This window comes from Perca fluviatilis, chromosome 11, assembly GCF_010015445.1.
Source record: "Perca fluviatilis chromosome 11, GENO_Pfluv_1.0, whole genome shotgun sequence".
Classification (NCBI taxonomy): Eukaryota; Metazoa; Chordata; class Actinopteri; order Perciformes; family Percidae; genus Perca; species Perca fluviatilis.
Genome location: NC_053122.1, coordinates 30,124,597 through 30,143,471, shown reverse-complemented (window position 1 = coordinate 30,143,471; position 18,875 = coordinate 30,124,597). Strand labels below are relative to the sequence as shown.

Genomic DNA, 18,875 nt, shown 5'->3' with positions numbered 1-18,875 from the left:
TTACGAATGAAGTCAACAACCCCTGAGCACAATCAATCATTTCCTCTGGTGTCCCAGGAGACAACAGCAGATGCATGGCCACAGAAAGTAACATAAAGTTTTCATAAATTTCAAGGGCAATGGTATTTTTCAGGACTACTGGGCCAGCATAAAGCATGAAATATCGAAGCTCTGTAGCCTTCCAGCGATCTATTTCAGAGAGGTGCCTGGGTTTCCGGTTGAACTCAGAAGGAGTGTAAGGTCCTAGTTCCTTCAATTTAATGGAAATCTCTTCAATTGATTTACTGGACAACCTAGTTGCCAGTGATTTGCCCCTCATCCAAATATATAGCAACTTCCTGGTTACCCCAAGACAGCACAAATGCATGTAATCTAATGGGAACATTGTCACCATTTTGACCAGACTAGCTAGCGGGGACAGAGTTTGTTTTAAGTGGTGTTCATCATCAGTCATAGAGTTGAAGTCTGTGTCTGTCCTCAATCTAACATTGCTTTCCGGATATGTCATCTTGTTGTGCAATTCACCCACTTGAAAACACTTGTCGCAGCCTGAATAACCGTTGTGGCTTTTTACATTTTTAATAAAAGCTCGTGCTGGGGCATCGCATATAAACGAGCACACTTCTGCCATTATCTGCCGCCTATTGTGAGCAATGCCATTTTTTAGAATGCCACTAAGGTCCTCAATAAATGGGCCCAAGAACTCAAAGACACTCTTTGGTTTGGTAAAGCCACAGAAGAGGCCGACAAGGAATGGTGATCTGCTGTAATCTGCATTAATGGTAGCCAGAATGGGCCAGAACTGAGTTCTGCTGCTTCGGAATAGGGGTAAACCATCTATACTGAACTGCAGCTTAATTGTGGTCAAATTAGCAGGCAGCTTCAAAGATTTAAGTTTTGACATTAACCCTGCGGCTAGGCCAAAGTGATAATATTCCCCTCCCTCCATTTTCGTAGTTTTTATTTCACCTTGCGTCTTGAGAATTGTCCGAGCATCTCTGGGCAATTCTGGGTGAAACACTCGCAAAATGCTCAAGAGTGCAGTCATTGCGGCAAGTGAGACAGAAAAGGAAGAGGCCCAAAATCTTAGACTCGTCACTAATGCTGATGTTGGAGCTTCAGCATCAGAATCATCTGATTCTGAATCAACAGGCCTAGCTGATGGACAGTCATGAACAGTGTCGAATGACAGAGGAGTCTCACTGAATGCTGACTTCTGCTCATGTTCCCCTATACCTGGTTGGTCCACAACTGAGCTAGAGACTGAAACACCTGACTCCAATGCTACACTTGGGCATTCAACATGTTCCAGTTCTGCGACAGAGTTGCCTTGCATGTCGGGATCAGTATAAGTTTTCTCAAACTGCTGCAGGATTTCTGACTCTGTGGCCGTAAGCATTGATTTAATTTTCCGCCTCTTTGACCAGCGGGATGTCATTGTACAAGTGCAAGTGGTGCAAGTGTTTGCAGAAATGAAATAAAACAAAATTGTTTTGCTTACTTGGTGTGCAATAGTGATCTGTAAGAGAACAGAAAGGACAAAAGTCAGTGTTAACAAAGAGCAATTTAAATACACAATCACACAGTGTCATTGTACTTTATACATTTTTTTTAATTTATTTTATTACAGAGACGGTGCATATTAATAAACATTTCTGTCAATATGCCAGAGTTAGCCAGAAGACTATTTTTCATCTGCAGACAGATGGTAAAAAAGTCACCCTAAAAGAATGTAAAATTACACATTTATATAACAATATAACATTTAAAATACATAGTAAAAAGTACTATTAAGCCAAAAATATACAACAGGAGCACAAGAGACCACAATCAGACAAACATTAGACAAAGACACTAACACATGCACACACACAAGGCAAGAAGCCAGCAGGGGGGCAGCGTGAGCAGGTCAAGAAGTTAATGCTAATGTTGAATGTTCTGATTATCAATGAGCCATTTCTTTAACTGTATCTTGAATGTACTGTAGGTGTTTTGATTTCTGATGGTTATGGGGGTAAGGTTCCACTCTGTAGCAGCTCGAACACAGAAAGAAGTATGGCCAAATACACTCCTAAATATGTACTCAGGAAACCAAAATGTTTACCCTTAGGCCTATATTCCCCCAATATTTGTATCTGCTGTATCATGTATCATTACATGGTTAAGAAGTCCGGACACAGATTTATATATTTTCTTTATTGTTATTATATGTAGATTGTGGTACAAAAATCATATGTAAATGATCCACATGTGATTAAGTAGTAAAATAGATGTCAAAATGGAAAAAGCTCCCTATACCAACAGCACACGTAGGCCTACTGCTCACAACATAATGGGGTATCTCAGTTAATATTCATGAATTTTCTTGATGTACTGTATGTAGCCTACATATCTAAGAAATAATATTAAAAGTAATTGCGTGAGTTTTGTGGGGGACCATCTTTATTTTTCAGAATTAAAGCATTCTTTTGGAAAATGGACCCCTGAACTTGTGAAAAGGTATTTTTCATTGCATGGCGCTAAACAATTTTTTGGAACTACTGCCACAGGCTTGAACTAAAGTTATGGTAACACTTTACGGGAAGGGTACATGAATTATGAATGAATGCATGAATTCATGATTTGTGCAGTACTTCATTCCTTTATATCTTATGAATCATCAGGGATTGACATAATACATAATATTTCGAACGCAACCTGTTTTGCGTTATTTGGAATGGTTTTGTATAGGAGTGCAACAGATCACAAAACTCACAGTTGGATCAGATCACGGTTATGAGTCATAAATCGGATAAATTTTGGGATCAGCACAAAAAAAGGGGGGAATTTAAATTATTTATTAAAAATGTAGGCCTAATAACAATCACTTTTAACAATAAGTTATTTCACATTTAAATTACTGTTAAACGACAAAAACAGATGAGAAAAGGGTATTTCCAATAACTGTGAATGCACCACGAGTTTTACCAGTTTTAAGTCAACGCAACCTTAGACGTGAATAAAGGTTGCGTGTTGTTTTTCCGAGAACAGCAGTGACCGTGCTAGTTTGTGTCTTTTTGTAGCTTTAGCGCAGACTGTTGTACGTCCCGCTGTTGGAATCCTCTACAATACAGTCACACTTTTACACCGTTTAGCTGTCAGCATTTTAACCGGGACAATTTAGTAGTGGTGTAAACCCGGACATGTTAGGGTCCCGACAGGCTTTTGTCGAGACTCGGGACAAGCAACTTCAAATCGGGAAATTTTTATTACGATGACATGGTCGAATCAGCATTTCCAGTTACAACTCAATTCTGCATTGAATAAAGTAAAGGTAAGTCAGGTTTTCTGTGTAATTTTGGCCCGCCGCGGTCACATCTGCGGGTAGCACTAGGTGCTAGTGCTAGCCTTCTGCCTTTCATTTGATAGACTAGCTAGCTAGCTAGCCTAGCAGCTCAAATTCCAGATGACCGACGTTTCTTGGTGTTTTAATTTACTTTTGCGCTGTTTATTGTAAGGATTCAATTTTGATCCCAGTGAAATTGGATTTAGTCTGGCTGGCACAAACGTTGGTATTTGTATCAATATCAGAAATTGTGGCTGTGACGATAGGTAGCTATAACGAAAAGTGTCCAGGCAGGCTGCACTGTTCACCGGCGGTAAGAATAAATAGCGGCGCTGTGTTAATGGATTTCAAAACATACATCCTCCCCTAGTGTATCTGCCTACTTAGCAATTGGTATAATGGTACAGACATGTATTTCGACCTAGCTATCATAAAAATAGACTGGACTCAGAGGTTTTTGCTAACTTATTGTAACCCGTTGGAAGCAAACAATGCAGATTTTGACATTTGTTTAACAAAATCTATTTCAATGACTGCAGTACTAGCTACGTGGGTTACTACGCTACACTAACCATCATATTAATGAGTAACAGTATTTGTTTTGGTACAAGTATCATATCGAACATTACATAAGCAAGCTTACCTGTTAGTATTTGGGTCCCAAGGGTCCAGAAATGATTGTGTCCGTTGATCTTCCACCCGATGATCTCCCGGTCAACCAAAAATCGATGGATTTTCAATCATATTTCCCGGTCAACTATATATCAATGCATTTTCAATCATATTTCCCGGTCAACTATATATCAATGCATTTTCAATCATATTTCCCGGTCAACTATATATCAATACATTTTCAATCATATTTCCCGGTCAACTATATATCAATGCATTTTCAATCATATTTCCCGGTCAACTATATATCAATACATTTTCAATCATATTTCCCGGTCAACTATATTTCAATGGCTTTTCAACAACAAGTCGTTTCCCGGTCAACTCTAAATCAATGACTTTTCAACACATTGGCAATATCGCCCGGTAAACCAAATATCAATGCTTAATCAATCATAAAGATAACTACAGATCAATGTTGTTCCAATGTTGTTGCCATCAACATTAATAACGTCAGGTTTCATTGATATAGTAATGGTGATTCAACATTTATTTTGCATTGAAATTTCAATATCAACCATAATGATGATTCAGATGGAAAATCAATATTTATTCAATGTTAGGTTGCTGTCTGGGTTTGAATCTTGCTAGCATAATATTTTTCTGGCTCAAAACTGAGCCAAAGGGTTCTATGAGCTGAGCCTGAGCCATTGCCTGGTTGTATCTAACATCCATTCTACTTACTGGAGCAGTGAACAACCTTTCAATTGCATTAGAACCTTATGGGATGGGAATGATTGTTCCAGGTAGTTGTCAAACTCTCAGCTGTAACCAGGGAAACAAGTTATTGTTAAGCTTTAGATTTTGATGTGTTGTTAAACGCATACAAAATATAAATGAATGGTCTTAAGACATATTCTTCAGCAATTGTCCATGGTATGAGCGAATTAATGCCCTTCAAAATGTTCATAATCAGGTAAATAATGGACACCAGGCAGAGTGGGACGGTTCTGGCCCCCTGTCGTCCATTAATACCTGATAATCCATTAACCCTTATTATTAAGTTTTCCACCAGTGGCGAACTTGTTGGACCGTGCGAACAAGCGTCCCTCTTTCATTCCTTCAACCAGCTTCTTGAAAATGTTGGCCTAGCGATGTGTGTGCAAATCCAAAAACATGTTGATAACCAAGTCTTTGATAATTTTTAAAAGTAGCTGTGTTTCTCCATCTTATCAGGTCTACAGCCTTGCAAACTGTTGGCTGGTTGGTTTGTGTACAGTAACCATAGCAACGCACAGAGCTGACCATGAGCCTGCGGTAAAAACCCAGATTGAGACACATATTCCGAATGCGCTGTATACATGTCCAAAGAATGCCTATAAAACCAGAATAATACCGGAATATCCCACGTCTTAATCGCAAAATGCTATATTCGGAAAAAGGCCTTATTCGGATATCCAACCGGAATATGCTGTTTACTGTATCAAATTCGGAATATTGTCATATTCGGAATAATAGTGGAATATTGTTGTGCACGTAAACGTACTGATTGTACATTTTATGTAAAGTAGATGTTTGTCATATAAGTTAACTTTCTGTTGCCAGCAGGGGCGCTATGACTATGAGTCAATATTGGCATGTAGATGTCCTCAGGCCTGGACTCTTATCAAGCGAAATTTTGGGCAGATAGGACAATGTACATTCCAGTTACAACCATTTCCTGCTTCATGAAAAAAATGCTCAAAATGGCCGCCATGCCACGGCAGCATCATAATAGGCTCGTTCGAGATGAGCCAGATCTGCGCAGAATCGATCACCGGCGATCGGCGCCCAATGCATGCCGGTTAGATTTGTGTCCGACTTGATCCCGACTTGCTCTGACGTCATGCACACGTGGGCAACGATAATCTCACGAGACCAAGGCGGCCGCAGTTCTGAGACGCAGGTAGCGCAGTTGCTTTTCACCAACTGCAAGAGCCAGGCGGACGCAGGTGTACCCAGGGCATGCTGGGAAACGCCAGCCTCTCAGCTGATCAAACAGCTGATTGGTTCAGAATCGACTCAACATGATGACGTTTTATATAAACTTTTTATTGATTTTCAATCGGAGGGATTTTAACTGTGATTTGTCTGATTTAAAGCTTATTCTGTACAGAACACATGTTGTGTGGCTGATAGTTGTGTTTAAAAGTCAGAGAGACTAAATCTGTTCAGATTACGGATCATCTACAGTCTGTTGTTTATTAAAATCAGCAACAGATCGCATCTAGAGAATTTTGACAGCTACTTTGTCATAATAAAAACAACTGGAGACTGTGTAGGAGCTGATATAGGGGTCTGATAACATTTTGTTAAATCGGAATCGGACCACCGTGTTTCTGTCACTTCCTGTTCAGCCTGAAGGCTGCTGGAGTCAGCTGGAAAACTGTCCGACTTGAGAGCGGACTTTTGTCACCGCCCCCTGCTGCTGCCGCCTGCTCTCGTCTACTTTACAGGCGAGGCGCAGTTCATCTCGAACGAGCCTGCTGAAAACTCAAGGTTCAAATAACTTTTCATATTTAAGGCCTTTAGATTACACCGAAACAATTTGAAGTGAATCGGGTTAAATATTTAGGAGGAGTGAAAGTACAGTGTCTTGAATATAAGGCGAACTTCCTGTTGGCAGCAAAATCTCGAAAATCTGAAAAGCTGGAACAAGCTCATCGTACGCTAGCTCTGAAACCCACAAGGGTTCCCCGATCCACATCTTTGAGGATTACTCTTCCAAAGTAGTCAAGCAACTGAATATCGAGATGTGATGAAAGAGCTCTACAATCTGGGCCTCAGGCCTGCTCTGCACTACCCAGTCAAGCTGTTCATTAGGACCGGAGAAGGTCTGAAGCGCCAGCTCACTTCCCCTAAGGCTGCTCAGGAACTTGCCTGGCAACGTAGCGGAATTCAGTTTCTGAACGGTGCACAAGCCAACAGTTTGGTGACGCCTTACGTCATAATTTTTAATTAGTCACGGTAATACCGTATACCGCGGTAAAATAGGATACCGCCCAACCCTAATGTACAGATCGAACATAATACTGGCAGTATTGTTTGGGGTTACACCCCAAACAATACTGCCAGTAAAGTCAGCAATTGCTTAACACAGTTTTTTTTAAAGCTCTGGAAGAAAAAGTTTACAAAATTAGACGAAATAGGTGAAGTCATAAAACTTCTTTTTTAATTTGAGTATTTCCTTGGTTGTGTTTTTCTGTTAGCTACCACAACAGCACCTTGAAAGTGAATTGAAAATAGAGTGAGTCATTACTGAGAGCTACACTAGGAAGTTTAATTCAACAAACGGTAGTTAGTTTAAAAGAATTGTCGTCAACATAGTTAAAATCACGGGTTTATTTCCATTAGTGTGATCAGACAACGTTATCCCCCAAGCATTCCAGTAAAATTTGGCAAAAACACCTATATAAGGCATACCTAAAGTAAATTGAAAATTATTCTTGAACCATTTCGACTACATGCATGTCTTTGGTCTCTTTTGAAAGGCAACACCATGACATTTATTCTCCAACAGTCAGTCATACTGTAAGTCCTATTGGCATTGAGTAATATATTTGAATATACTGGAAAATAAGGTTTTCATTTCACCTAAATATTTTTTTACTGAAAAGATGCCTGCAGATGACTATAGCCGGGACCTATTAGCCTGAAAACACAATTGGGCTACAGCAAGAAGTCTGACCTAGTCCCAGTTGAAATTTTAAACATTATCTCATAAAATGACAATTTTACTCCTTAATGTTTAATTCACACGCTCTTCCTCTCGAAAAGCACATTGCTATCGCCAGATGAGTGACCACTTTGTTTGGCAAATTTTCTGTAATCACTGTAGGATGAAAGCATGTTGGGTGGAGGAAATTAGCAAGCTAGCGTTAGCCAGCAGCGGGCCATCCGCTCCCAGCGTAGGGGGACTACGTAGGGGAGAGCGGATGACAGCCAGGGAGAGGGACAGTGTGGTTAGCCATCTCCCCATGTATGCTGTCTTCCTGTCAGGGAGTGAACCACAGGGAGCGTAGGCTCTGTTCAGTTCTGCCGCTGATCGAGCAAACGCTGTTTGTTGTGGGTATCATAGCAACGTTATCCGGTTTCCCTTGTTGAATGACGAATAGATTACCGCCATCTGCTGGTATGGAGAGTTATTTCCTCTCACGCAGGCGCAGAACGTATGTGATACTTGGCCGTCGGCTGTAGTCTCTGCGGTGTGTTACAGTGCTAATTTTTGGCCAAGACAAAGGCGACTAGGGCCAACAAGGCCAAAGTCGGCCTTCAACGCCACTAATTCCTGGCCGTCGGCTTGGTGTATCAAACCCTTAAATCGGAAAATTCAGAAAAAAAGCCTTATTCTGAATATCCACATTGAATATGGTGTTTACATGACCTGAATCAAATATATTAGTGGAATCTTGGTGTGTGCATGTAAACATATTCAATGTGTAAGCCACGTGTACATATTACATATAGTCAGGTCCAGTGTGAAGGTTTACTTACCGTGGCAGTGGGAGCGGCGAAGGCCAAGCTGAAGAGCAGAGGCAGTGGGCAGACTTCCTGTCTGGGCAGGATGTAGGGCAGAGACAGACTGCGGTCATTACAACTGTACCCAGAATGCACTGGCTGGAAAATATCCGTTAGCTCCAGGAAATAAAGGCTGACAACAGAGGAGGCCAGGATAGGGAGCTGAAGTAAAGAAACAATACAAAAGAATTAGGAAAATGGTTTAAATAAAAACCTAATGTTCATCAGAAGAAAAATATTAGGACTGGGTATTCAATCGGTCAACACTTATGCCGATGTGACACCTATGTTTCTGTAGTGATACCAAAACATGATCCCTTGCTGCTAATTTAAACAGTTTTCACGAATCTTTTTTCCAATAATTTTTTTTTAAATGTTATATAAAATCAATGAGTTGTACTAGAATTTAGCCTGAATATTCCAATTTAATGAATCAATTAATTTTATTTATCACATGAAAACATACAAGGTACAATTCCAGTGAAATGTAACCACATCAGTTCCTTCAACTTGTGCATGATTCATCATAGTATGTGGGGGGAGTCTTGGACAGTGTCCATAAGATCCTAGTGTCCTGAGGGTAGAAGCTCCTCCTGAGCCTCTCATTGCTGCCTGGTGTATCTGATACCTTCTTCCCGACCTCAACAGGGAGAAAAGACTGTTACCTTGGTTACCAGGAATTCTGATTTCCAATCTCCGTGAATTTTGTGCGACCTCACAATTTGATCCAATCACCGCAACTTCACCGGCGCTTCCCGCAACTTCCACTGCTGCTGCTCAGTTCTCCCCACGACGAGACAAACACACGCACACACAGTAGCTATCAGTCTTCTCTCCTGTGGAACCAGCTCCCAATCTGGGTTCGGGGGGCAGACACCGTCACCACTTTTAAGAGTAAACCTAAAAAACTCTCCTCTTCAATAAAGCTTGTAGTTAGGGAGTGAGGAGTTGCAGCGTTCACCTAGACCGGCAGGGGAGGGGGTGTAGCCACAGTCACGGCACGCCGCCTCCCTATCGCTTCTTCTCTTAGTTATGCTGTTATAGTTTTAGACTGCCGGGGAACTTCCTTTGACACACTAAGCTTTTCTCTCCTCTCTCTTTCCATCTGTGTGTATCCATGTCCCAGAAATGCCTGTTACTAACCTAGCTCTGGGGAGCTTATTCCCCGGAGTCCTTATGCTTTTCTTTCGCCCAGCATGTTTCCTTGGATTAGGATGGCACCTAAAGCATGGTTGCAGCTGTCGCCGTGGTCCTGCTCTATGCCCTGCTGAGCCCTGTTACACCCTGCTACGCTCTGCAATGCCCTGCTACGTCCTGCCACGCCCTGCTGTGCTCTGCTGTGCCCTGCAACACCATGAACTACTACAACTACTATTTCTAGTCATTATCTTTATTGTGACTATCATTGCCACTGTTCATCAAACCCCCGACCGGCACCGTCAGACACTGCCTACCAAGAGCCTGGATCTGTCCGAGGTTTCTTCCTAAAAAGGGAGTTTTTCCTTGCCACTGTCACATTTATGCATGCTCTTGGGGGGAAATCACTGGAATTGTTGAGTCTTTGTAAATTATAGAGTGTGGTCTAGACCTACTCTATCTATAAAGTGTCCTGAGATAACTCCTGTTATGATTTGATACTATAAATAAAATTTAATTGAATTAGATGCAGGAGAAATTAGTAGATGAGACGGTAATTAGACAATGAATTGAGGACAGCTACAATCGTTATTGTAAGTGCAATATTCACTTATAGTTATCAAACTATAAGTGAATGTGTCCCAGACAAAGATGGGAAGTTATTTTTTTTCACAATTTGAACATCAACCAGCCACTGGCAGATGTTTTCAAATTTAATTCATTCACTTGTGAATTATTATTTAGTATCAAAAAGGTTACTTACACCCAGCCCTGAAACAAGTTTCCTTTTATACTAAAACAAATCGCAACCTTTTTAGCAATTTTGACTGTCTCCCGTAATTTCATCGCAACAAATAAAAAAGAAACTTTTATCGTAATTTTTAAATCAGGTATTTTGGGCCGCAACAATCAAAATAAAAGAGGCCGCAAAATCCTAGAGGGACTGCCTGACAGGACGCTCTCGATGATGCAGGAATACAAGTTATTCAGTATTTGAGGGGATACCCAGAGTTTCCTCAGGCGTCTGAGGTGAAACAGTCTCTGCCTTGACTTTCTCACCACTGAATCAGTATGCAGAGCCCAGGTCAGACCCTCTATGATGTGGAAACCCAGATAATTAAAGCTGTCAACCCTCATCGTTAAGGGGGGCGTAGTTCATTCCCTGCTTCTTCCCAAAGTCCACTACCATATCTTTAGTCTTGCTGACATTCATGAGTAGGTTGTTGTCCTGGCACCAGCGGGTCAGGTCCTCTACTTCTTTCAGGAAGGTCTGTTCATTGGTGTCTGTGATCAGGCCCTCCACAGCTGTGTCGTCAGCAAACTTTATGACGGTATTGGATGGTGTTGCCCTCCACTTTTTAACTGTGCAACAAATTTATCTATGGGTACAAATAAAGTTACCTGAACCTGGAATCATGAGTACAGCAGGAGGCTCAAAACACAGCCCTGGGGTGCTCCGGTGTAAAGGATGAGGGTGGAAGAGGTGTGTCCACCCACCCTCACCACCCGGGGTCTGCCTGCCTTGTTGTTCGGTTTTCTTGTCTTTTGTTGTTAAAAATGCCTTGTGATTTCTGCTACAACCTAACTTAACCTGAGGCCTGTACTACGAAGCAGGATTTGGCGTTAACGTGCTAACTTCAGTCTCAACCCAGGATTTTCTGTACTACGAAGGTGGATTAGTTGTTATCGGGTTCAATTGCCGTGGTAACTTATGCTGAACGCCTAACCTGGTCGGGAGCAGGTTAAGTTAAAGATCAGAGATCAACCCCGTTAACATTCCCTGATGGGTATTTTTATGAAATATATATATATATATATATTTTAAAGGGGTGATAGAATGCAAAACCGATTTTACCCTGTTATAGTTGAGTAACGACAGTTCGGTGGGTAAATAGGACATACATAGAAGCTCAAAGTCCCACTGACACCCCTTTACTATGAAAATCTCATATTTCGAAACTGCCGCTGAAAACGGGCGAATCCCAACAAAGCTGAGTTGCTTACGCAAGCATCTCAAAATCCGGAACCTTAAGAGAACAGTCATGCCCCAATATTTACATAGGCTACACAACTGACCTGAGATCAGGTAGTCTTCTGAATCTAGCTAGGTCACGCAGATCTCTGCTATTCCATTACAAAATTCACTTCTGAAACTTTTTTATGCGAGAAATCAACCATATAAAGCTCAAATATGGGCCGCTTTACGAAAATGGATGGCTAATTGCAAATTTTCTCCGACTGTGTCGGAGTTTAGTGCCAGTGTTGGTGCTGCCTGGGTTGCTACATCGCCGCCCTGACCGCAGTTAGCGAGCTTTATTACGCCCGCAATCTTTTACCGCGGCCACGCAGGTTCCAGTTAATCTTATAATGGGTATGTGTGTTGAGTTATTTAAACAAACAATCGGGGAATAAAGTCTTTGTCTCGGCGAGTCTCATTGATAGAGCCGCGGTGAGATGGAGTCCATCAATGAGAGCTAGCTAGCCTCCTCCTAACTCTGACATTCACAAAAATACATTCAATTGAAATCCGAAATCGGACAAGTGTTAGCTAAGCTTTGTAAGACCTTGAGGAACCTGTAATATTCATGCCGTGACGAAATTCAAACTGTAAATATTCTTTAGTTATGGAAAAGTGAGCAAGCTGCGGTATTTCCCCATTGTAATGAATGGGACATATAGCAAGCAGCTGCTTGTCCTACAAAGACGCCTCGCGTTCTAAAAAATGCCTTAAAATCAAATCGGACACAACGGTTAGCTTTATAAGACATTGGGGAATGATGTTATATAAGTGGCGTGCGAAATTCAAACTGTAAATATAATTTAGTTATGGCGACAGTGTAGCTAGCTAACTGCGGTATTTCCCCATTGTAATGAATGGGACATATAGCAAGCAGCTGCTGGTCCTACAAAGACGCCTCACGTTCATAAAAATGCCTTAAAATCAAATCGGACACAACGGTTAGCTTTATAAGACATTGGGGAATGATGTTATATAAGTGGCGTGACGAAATTCAAACTGTAAATATAATTTAGTTATGGCGACAGTGTAGCTAGCTAGCTGCGGTATTTCCCCATTGTAATGAATGGGACATATAGCAAGCAGCTGCTGGTCCTACAAAGACGCCTCGCGTTCATAAAAATGCCTTAAAATCAAATCGGACACAACGGTTAGCTTTATAAGACATTGGGGAATGATGTTATATAAGTGTTTGGGGAATGGATGATTAAGTTAGTCACAAAGTTTTCTGTTTAGATGCTGAAGCATTGACGTTGTGCTATTGTTGTGGTAAGCTAGTTTGATTTTGCTGTAGACACACTGTACAGACACTTTCTGTCGTTTTCTCCAGCCTTCTCTTAGCCCCTCACTATTTTACGCTCTTTCTTCATTTTGTAATCTGCGCCGTCAGTCTTCATGGCACGTGTCGCCAGCAGCGTCAGCCCAGTGTTCCACAGTAATAAGCATCCGTGCAGAAACACCGTGAGTGATACAGCGTTGGTAACGTTGATTAAACGAAGCTTCGAGGCAAATCATTTTGCATCAAGGTTTTTTAGTCCTCAAATTATTCGAGTTACTCGAGAAATCAGTTTCAGCCCTAGTTGTTTTGTTTAGTTATAGCCGCTGATATGGCTGTGTAAAGTATTGGCCAGTTTACCTGTTTGTAAATTGAGATCTCCAGCAGGTGGCAGTGTAACAGGATATATAATGGTGTGTCACTCTTTAGTAAACCTATGAATAACAATCACAAGTCATTCTTATACCCTACTAAAAATGACAAAAATTTTTGAACAGGAAAATATGCTTCTGATAGACTCCTTACCCATTGCGAGTATGCGTTTGTTTTTTGTGGGTGTAGTAAACTTTTCCTGCTACAGCTTACAGTGCACAAAACTGCAAACTCTGCTGTACCGTTCCTTATTATACATCCATGTGCTGCATATTCATATATATGCTACCAAACTTTAACTCTATGCTACTAAACTTTAACTCTCCTGCCTCGTCCGCTCGCTCTGCAAGAAACAAAGTGGGATTCATAATAACGTGTATTGGATTTCAAAACAGACCATAATGGCAGCTCGTTTGGAATACAATCTCTTATTTTACGGAAATAGTTCACCCAAATGTGTTTCTGAAAACATTTTATGCGAGAAATAGCTATTCAGTTGCGGAATCTGTCTTCATTTCGGACCTACAACGGTCTGTTTAAAAGATTTTCGAGATGCAGAAGCCCCACTTCTCAAAAGTCCCCGCGACGCTCCCATAGAAATAAATGGGAAGCGGGGAAATGACAGTGGACACATGCCCCAGACGGGCGTTTGAGTGAGCATCATGCAGCGATGTGAGTTAGGAATAGTCACCAAAACGACTAGTTATTGTTGCTTGTGTTACTATCTGACATTTTCAGCCTTTTTTTCTTACTCTCTGCCATGAGCTTAAACACTCCATGTTCCGCTGGGTGACAACTCTCCAACTATTGTATTGCTTGTAGTACCATGCATGCGCCTGAGCAATCATGTGTGTCTCCTGGCCAATAAGGTGATGGGAGGCGGCCGCTGGAGGACTTCACCTCACATGAACAGGCAGTCACAGACATGTGGTTGTTGCTCTTGGCCGAGTGTTATTAACTATATGTTTTGTAGTAGTTTATCGGCAGCTAGAAGGGATTAATGCCGAGCAACCGATAACAGGTTTTTAGTAAATTCCGACCGATAATGATTGTCGGTCGATCAATCGGGGCATCGCTAGTTTGAATCATTACTCTTTCATACAATGACTTCAAAGTGACCAGAATCACTCTCTTACCTTTTTCTCCTAATTGTCACTTTTTCAAATTGTTTCTGTCTCCACAGACCCAGTCATTAGTAGTGATGTTATTGAAAATCAGGATACAATACTTCCTGTAATAGTTCTAAATAAGGCAGTGGGGGCAGCAGGGGCGAGCTAGACTCTCAGCACAGTGGGGGTGGAGCTTCATCACGGGGCCCTCTGCTACCAAGTCATTTAAAATTAAAACCGTTTTAAAAAACGGTAAAATAGCTGATAAATGCATATGTTATAATGTGTCACTTGTTAAGCCTTGTTAACCCGACGCACAGCGGACCTTTCCCTCCACAGACTCACATCGGTAAATGTAATGTAATGTAAATGTATTTGCGCTCCCGGGGGTGGTTGAGCGAAAAGAGGAGGCGTGTTCAGGCGCAAACGTTCCCTGGTGCTATTTTGCAGTTTCAGAAAACAATTCCGCCACAGACCAGGAAAAACCTGGTCTAAAGTCACTGGCGCTAGTCTAAAGTCAGTGCGCGTTATTCAGATGCTATTTTAGGGGCGCATCCTTGGCCATAATGTAGCGTGTGCACAACGCGCATACACTTTGCTTCTCTCATCTACACGGACGCAGCAGTTCCCATTTTTGCAAACCATACATAATTACAAGGAAAAATATTACTGATAATGCACTTCAGCTGTTTGGATAGGTCAGGAGACATTTTACAGTACAGTCCTCAAAAAGTCGCAGCATTCCTTGTTGCTTGTGACGTGATGGTGAACTACGGCGGGATTGGACACTCCGGCGGGATCTGGTCCGGGAGTGGCGATGCGCTCCTGGTGGAGCGAATGGAGATGGTGCCGGGGGAGGAGGAAGGGGCACAACAGGAGCAGGTGGTGCGTTTGGAGGCCCACGCTCCATGGCTGCAGCAATCCTCTCTAGACTTGAGGAGACGCACCCAAGAGGCTGCAGCAACATCGCCACCCGGTCAAGACGGGCATTTATTACTTTGCCGCATCCCGGACAGTTCCCGCCGGCGTGCGCCAGGCAAATCCAATGTCATAATAGCAGTCCGCCATGGAACAAGCGCGCCTGCTCTTAAAGGGAATGTGAGATGACGCTCTGATTAGTTTATTGCACGTTACGCCCAAACCACACCTAGCTACTTAAGACCAACCCATTTTAGATTTGTGTTGGGCGCAAGAGTCATTTATCCCGCCGGCATAATAGCAACAGCGCCAGAGATCCGCCCACAAAGCTACTTGCGTTTCACGTTTGATACTTGCGTTTCAGATCGTTAAAAAAGGGCCGTAAATGTCAAATAAAACACAAAGAAAAGCCACACAAAAGCGACAACTGATTGTCAGCGATGATGCTGAACAGGCCAAGTGGACTCTCTCAATCAGTGCCACACTACATAATTGACAGAGCACTATTTTATAGGGCTGTCCCTAACGATTATTTTTATCATTGATTAATCTAACAATGAATTTGCATATTATTCTAAAGATTTTTTTTTTCCCAAAGTATTTTTATTAAACATCTTATCAAACATAAGATACACTTTACAATACATTCTTTTCTTTCTTTTTTTTTCTCATATTAATCAACCCACCCAGAAACAGTCCCTACCTGTTGCACTAATACACATTAATTTAAAGAACAAAAAACAAAAACAAAAAAACAATCATTAACATGTTTTAGAGAAGAAAACACAAGTGTATACAGTATATTACTCTGAAATTGAGATTAGAGAAGGATCCACCTTCCTAATTTGATCCAAAACCGGTTGCCAGATATCAAAAAAGTTATAGGTCCAGCCTGCAGTAGCATACCTTATTTTTTCCATAGTCAGATTGTATAAAAGATTAATGAGCCACATTTTAAAAGTTGGAGGGGACTTGTCCTTCCATTTAAGCAGTATCTGCTGTCGAGCTAAAAGAGTAGCAAATGCTATGAGGTTTTTGTTGTTTTGATTTAAGTGAAAATGCTGTGGCACAATGCCGAATACAGAGATCATGGCATCAGGTTCTATGACTGTCCCCAACGTGTTGGAAATAAATTTAAATATAGACTTCCAAAAATCTTCAAGTTTTGGACATAGCCAAAACATGTGAGACAGAGTGCCTGGTTCAGTTTCACATCTATCACAGTGAGGATCTATGTCTGACCTGAATTTTGCCAGCTTTACTTTAGACCAGTGCAATCTATGAACAACTTTAAATTGAATCACTCGATGTCTTTGACATATTGAAGATGAATGAATGTTTTTCAATATAAATTCCCATACAGCCTCAGAGATTCCTATTGCCAGTTCCTCTTCCCACAATCTTTTCACGCGAGTCAGAGGTTCCATATTATGAGTATTCATTGCATTATAGATTTTACCAATGGCCCCGTTAGAGTATGGATTCACTTTTAGAACAGTCTCAAGAAGTGACTCAGGTGGTAATGAGGGAAAGTGACTAACAGATGATGCAACAAAGCTACGAACTTGAAGATATTTAAAGAAGTGAGTGTTAGGAATTTGGAATTTAGTTTTCACTTGCTGAAAGGTTGCAAAAGTGCCATCAATATACATGTCCTTTAGTACCCTAAGGCCATTTACAGACCAGGCACCAAAAGAATCGTCTATAATAGATGGAATAAATGAATTTATTCAGAAGGTTCTCAATAACTTTCGTAGATAACAGATTGAATTCTGTCTGAAGAGCCAATCGTTCCTTAAATAAATCAACTGATGGCGAGTGTGAGAGAACCCCATCGATCTGCAGAATATCACTTTCTATCTTCTTAAGCCTTTCCTGTTGTTTTTTCTTTACACGGGCACTATACGATATGATTTGGCCTCTGAGATAGGCTTTTAATGTTTCCCAAACTAGACAGTAGGACACCCCTGGGGTCCAGTTATGCTCTAAAAACTCATGTATTTCCTTCGAAATAAATTTAACGAACTCAGTATCTGAGAGTAGTAATGTATTGAATCGCCACAGCCGATATCCACAACTTGTAGTAGGCAGGTTTAAAGTAATTAACAGCGGAGTGTGGTCTGACATTACTATTGCCTGGTATTCACATTTACTAACTAATGAAAATAAACTATTATCGACGAAAAAATAATCAATTCGAGAATATGTTTTGTGAACCGGTGAATAAAAGGAATAGCATCTGCGCCCAGGATTCTGAAAGCGCCAAACATCAGTCAATCCGTAAGTAATAAGAAGCTGATTAAGTACTACTGTTGAACGAGTTAGTTGCATAGTCTTGGGTGAGCTACGATCCAGTGGGGGCGACAGTACACAATTAATATCTCCTCCTAATAGGAAATGGTGTGTATCTATATCAGGTATTCGAGAGAAGAGGCTGGTAAAGAATGCACTATCATCCCAGTTGGGTGCGTACACATTCGCTAGCACTACTGGGGTACTGTTCAGTCTGCCCACTACTATTATATAACGGCCAGCAGAGTCAGCGTCAACTTTTGACACTACAAATGGGGTAGTCTTTTTAATCAAAATAGCCGTTCCCCTAGATTTGGAATGAAAATAAGAGTGGAAAATTTGTAGGAAGGCAATATCTGCATTCAACTCCTTAAGGTGTGAGAGTACTTTTTGGCATTTCACTCTGTGATTTAGAGATTTAACATTCCAACTAACAACCTGATACATAAGTGTGAGCGTTCATTTATATTAGTATTAAGTATTTATAAATTGTAGTAGTACGGATCCAGTCTAGGTAACATTTGTGCCACGTAAACAGAAGAGAGTCCCTCCACTAACCCAGAGTTAACAAAACAAAGAATAGGAGCAATCAATTTAGTGCAACAGTACCCAGTCACCAACTAGAACATGATGAAAAAATAACCCCTCGCAAGTAACAAATCCACACATAAAGTGCTTTTTAAGGGACTCTAGCTCTGCAGCTCGCTCTGCACAGACATGTCAACAAAATATTTTAATATAACCCCAATATATCAAATTAAATAGAAAAATAGAGAGAAAGTAGTGCTTTTTATCTTCTAACAGACCTTAACCTTAAAAGAAACTAACTTAACTGTAGTCCCATATCAACAAGTCTCATTGTTGTATTTTGCATAATTGTTTACCAAACTTAAGTTTGTCTGCTGTCAATAGAGGCAAAAAAGAAAAAAGCGAAGCTAAGCCACCTCACGCAGAATGTTGTCCTTAACATACATCATGGCTTCCGCTGCGTCTTGAAACTGCTTATCCGTCCCTTTATACGTGATTCGGAATCGGGCTGGATGTAGCAGACCATAGCGGACCCCCTCTCGTCCTCGAAGAAGTTTACGGAGCTCGTTGAACGCCGAGCTGGCGCGGGCTACAGTCGGTGGATAATCAGGAAAGATGAGTATGGTTGAGCCGTTGTGTTGTAGCGGGCCGGATTCCCGTGCGAGGCGGAGGATTTCGACACAATCTTGATGGTAGTGTAATTTTGCTATAATCGCTCTTGGTTTGCCATCC

The 18,875-nt window shown here is 41.3% G+C and overlaps 1 protein-coding gene across 1 annotated transcript in view; it reads right to left on the bottom strand.

Annotated features, from left to right (window-relative positions):
- Positions 1-18,875, bottom strand: part of LOC120568730 (2-lysophosphatidate phosphatase PLPPR4-like) — a 117,089-nt gene that overhangs the window by 75,251 nt on the left and 22,963 nt on the right. Inside the window, exon 2 of the mRNA XM_039816413.1 lies at positions 8,471-8,656. Coding sequence (XP_039672347.1) covers positions 8,471-8,656 — 186 coding nt within the window. The remainder of the gene's footprint in view (positions 1-8,470; positions 8,657-18,875) is intronic.